The sequence below is a fragment of the Apteryx rowi genome, unplaced genomic scaffold (genome assembly GCF_003343035.1).
Source record: "Apteryx rowi isolate R43461 unplaced genomic scaffold, aptRow1 scaffold_560, whole genome shotgun sequence".
Classification (NCBI taxonomy): Eukaryota; Metazoa; Chordata; class Aves; order Apterygiformes; family Apterygidae; genus Apteryx; species Apteryx rowi.
This window is the reverse complement of record NW_020450828.1, coordinates 160,335-164,197: the sequence shown is the minus strand read 5'-3', so window position 1 is coordinate 164,197 and position 3,863 is coordinate 160,335. Positions and strand designations below refer to the sequence as shown.

Here is a 3,863-nt window from a genome sequence, read left to right as displayed (position 1 = left end):
GGTGTCGAGAGGATGGGACCAGACTCTTTTCAGTGGTGCCCAGTGACAGGATGCAAGGCAACGGGCACAAACTGAAACACAGACACTTCCATCTGAACATGAGGAAAAACTTCTTCCCTGTGAGGGTGACAGAGCACTGGAACAGGTTGCCCAGAGAGGTGGTGGAGTCTCCTTCTCTGGAGATATTCAAAACCTGCCTGGATGCAATCCTGTGCAATGTGCTCTAGGTGACCCTGCTTGAGCAGGGGGGTTGGACTTAGATGGTCTCCAGAGGTCCCTTCCAATCTCAACCATTCTGTGATTCTGTGAATAAATGTGGGATTTAAAACAGAACTTTTCAAGTTCTTACTCTCCTCTCTAGATAGCAAAGTATTTCACCTCTCCCTCAGCTACCACTGTTTATAAAATGGATGTAAGAATACATTCTAATCTACTAATCCCATAGGAACACTGAGGATTCTGGAGAGGTTGGTTATTTGCTTAATGTTTTGAATGAGTAAGATCCTATATTAATGTTGATAATTATTACAAAGGGTAGCCTACAACAGTTTGCCAAATTGTATACATGCTGGTGGTATTCRAAAGATTTTCTGACGTTATGCCCCAGCGACACCCAGCTCTCTGTTTTCATCTGAGCGAGAAGATGAGCACTTGACCCAGACAAGAGATATGCAATTAAAGCCCATCAACTCAGGGTAGGAATGTGCTGCTCCACATGGTAGCTGCTTTCAGCTCCCCACCTGGCTGGATCTCGGCATCACTGTAAGAAACCAGCTAACAAGCAAGTGAAGTAGGGAGGAAAGTATCAGCGAGCAGGAAAGTGGTGGGAATAAGTGGATGAGAAGGTAGGTGGTGAGCTCTGGAAGGTCCATGGTATGTGGTGTGATATCCAAGGTAGCTGCTCATGGTGGGTACCCCACAGAAGGAGTTTTGGGAGCTTTTGGCCAGCTGCATCGGCAGTGACTGAACTAGGATTCAGGAGACGTCAGCTTACTTTTTGGCTCAGCCACAGACTTCTCTGGTGACCTTAGGCAAGTCACTTAACCTTTCTGTGATTCTGTTTACTATCAAAAAGTTCTTTATGCTTTGGAAGGATGTTGTTGGGTTGGGAATACATTAGCAGTATATGCTGCTTAGACATGTCTGTGCTTGGGAGTATGTGTGTGTATATATATAATAAAAGGGAGAGAGAGGGAGATGACCTTTGGGGTTTTATTTAGTGCTTGTCTGTACTAATTAGACTAATGAAAACAAACATTTAATAAAATTAATTCTCTGAATTAAAAATACAGTAAAACAAAGATTTTAGCTGAAAGCTCATGCACCCTTTTTTCCACTGTGCGCAGAATATATGATGTCTCAAGACTAAGTGCTGGAGAATCTTGTTTGCAAGCACCTAGCTTTCTCATTATTTCTGCAAATCCAGTCACCARCACAGCACCCTTTGCCATTAAAAGGAGAACTGCCAGGACAGGAGAGTTGATATGTTAAGATATGTTAAGAGTGAGAAAAATATGAGTTACAAATATTTGTCGTGGATTGATATGAGAGATGATGTAATTAAAGTTAGCATTGTAAGGTGGCTGTGCAAGGGCTCAGTTATAGTTACCTATGTAACTTTATGATGCCTTCTGATGTTTGAGTCCTCAGCTGTGCTGTGCCAGTGTTTCTGTTCAGTTGCATAGTATGGATTTCCATGCTATTCAGGTTGCTGCCTAATATTAGGCACAAGCACTTGACAATACTTACCAAAGTGTTTTTTTTTTTTTTTAAATATGTTAGCTCCTTTCTCTCACCAAATGCATACACTCATAATGCTATTGATTGCCTGTGAAGAAGCTTTAAACTGTACATTTGATTATCCTCCATGTGCTAAGATATTTTATATTAAACAGTCACTGGATAAAATACTGAAACAGTCCTGGAGGCAGGGTCCAACCTCCTGGTGAGTGCTGTAAATCATAGTGGTTAGAGTCATGTTCCTTCTTGTGTGGTCTCTCTCCATCCCAGTAAATCTTTAAGATTTTTCTGTATAGTGGCACAATTTTAGTAGGAAGATGAAGGGATTTCTTATATAATATAGAAGAGAGAGCTCCACATCCTCTTTCCCTGCTCCTTCCTTTCCCTTATCCTTGCCTTTCCAAAAAAGGGAAATGCTGAACATCATGAGTGGCTCAGCCCTGCTGTTGCATATATGCCCTGTTCTGATCCTGGCTGCTGCTTTGACCCTCTAGATTCTGTGTGACCCTGAGTATAGCTTAAAGCCTGTGTTTAAGGTGACCAGGGAGCTAAGTGCTGTGTTCAGTGGAGTGGTGTAAAAAGCTTGGGTTTATTAATGAACTGGGGCTGATGGCTTTGGGTGATGATCAAGGGTCATATTCTGTGTTTGGCTTTTTGTAAAGCTCTCCAAAACTGCTACTGGAAGAAACATTTCATGGTAATGTGAAATCAAGAACACTAAAGCAGTAAAGTTATTTTGCTGCTGCCAGGGCTAATGCATGGGTTAACAGTGCTCTGTTTAATTAGTGTACCGAAACAACATTAGTGACTAGATTCTGATCTCCTGCTGGTGTAAATCATGAGTTACGCTAATGAAATCATTACATTGAGACACATTTTTAACAAAAAAGGTGATTAATCGTGGAACAAATTAGTGTGGGAAGTGGTAGTTCTTCATTCCTTGGTGTCTTCAGACCAAGATGGGGTACCTTTCTATAAGAGCCAAATAAGTAATAGGGCTCATGGTGGGGATACTTGGAAGAGATCTGAGGGCTGCTGTAATCCTAACTACATGATCTAGTGAGCTGTTCTGACCTTAAAATCTATGAATAGCTGGCATATATGTAATAAAGTGAGACAAGAATCGAATTCTGTTTCTGTTAAGAAGTTACTTACTGTTTATTTGCAATGTCATAACCTTCTTCTCTTTGTTAACAGGAAAACCGTTGGAGTTTTCTGCTGTGGACCAAACAAAATCTCTAAGATACTCCATAAACTGAGCAATATCAGCAATTCTTACGGGACAAGGTTTGAATATAATAAAGAATCTTTCAGCTGAAAGTCTGTCATACTAGCAAGACTCTCTAGAAGATAAAAGTGCAATTTTTTGTTTGTACAACTTAAAAGTTCAGCTGTGGTTTAAGCAGACAACTGTACCAAAGAATAGCACAGGTTTTCTTATTTATGATTATTTAAGTCTATGGAAAATGGTGGATACAGCAGTATACCAACAAATAATAATGGCTTATGCTCAAAGCCAAAGGCATTCACACAATATTTGTGGCAGTGGTGATTCTTTAGAAATGTTTTTGTTAATTAAAAAAATACAAAAGGTAGGGAGAGACGCAGTTGCTTTAAAGCTGATGGAAGAACGATCTATGCAATAATTGAACTTCTTCCATTTCAGTCCTCTGAAACTGGATCAGTGAGCTAAATCCCAGATTAGTCCAAATGACAAACATAGTGCATTACAAAGACCCTGTGTTTTTGTTGGTGTATGAATCATATGGCTTTGGGATGGAGACACTCCTTATTAAAGATCTTCAGCATTGCAGAGTTGGGATCCTGTGTGTAAAATATACAATGTTATTCTCTCTAGTCTGCTTCCATAATGGGTTTTAATACTCCTATCCTGAATGGAAGAGAGGTGGAGATTTGTGGAAAGATGCAAGTTAGCCTATGGAAAAGCGAACACAACCATGTAGCACCTCTGGGCCAGACTCAGCCATGAAGTAAATCACAGCCTTTTGGCAAGCAAACAGCTGTACATGGAGAATTTTGTATCTTGCATTGATTCATCATTCAGTGACTTTGCAAAATAAATGTGATTTATGCAGCCAGAAGGATGGAGCATGAAAAGTGAT

The 3,863-nt window shown here is 40.2% G+C and overlaps 1 protein-coding gene across 3 annotated transcripts in view; it reads left to right on the top strand.

Annotated features, from left to right (window-relative positions):
• The window catches only part of NOX4 (NADPH oxidase 4), a 109,337-nt gene extending 106,279 nt beyond the window's left edge, over nt 1-3,058 (top strand). For all 3 annotated transcript variants that reach the window (XM_026081938.1, XM_026081936.1, XM_026081937.1), the window contains one exon: nt 2,938-3,058. In XM_026081938.1, coding sequence (XP_025937723.1) covers nt 2,938-3,058 — 121 coding nt within the window. The remainder of the gene's footprint in view (nt 1-2,937) is intronic.
• The last annotated feature ends 805 nt before the right edge of the window (nt 3,059-3,863 follow it).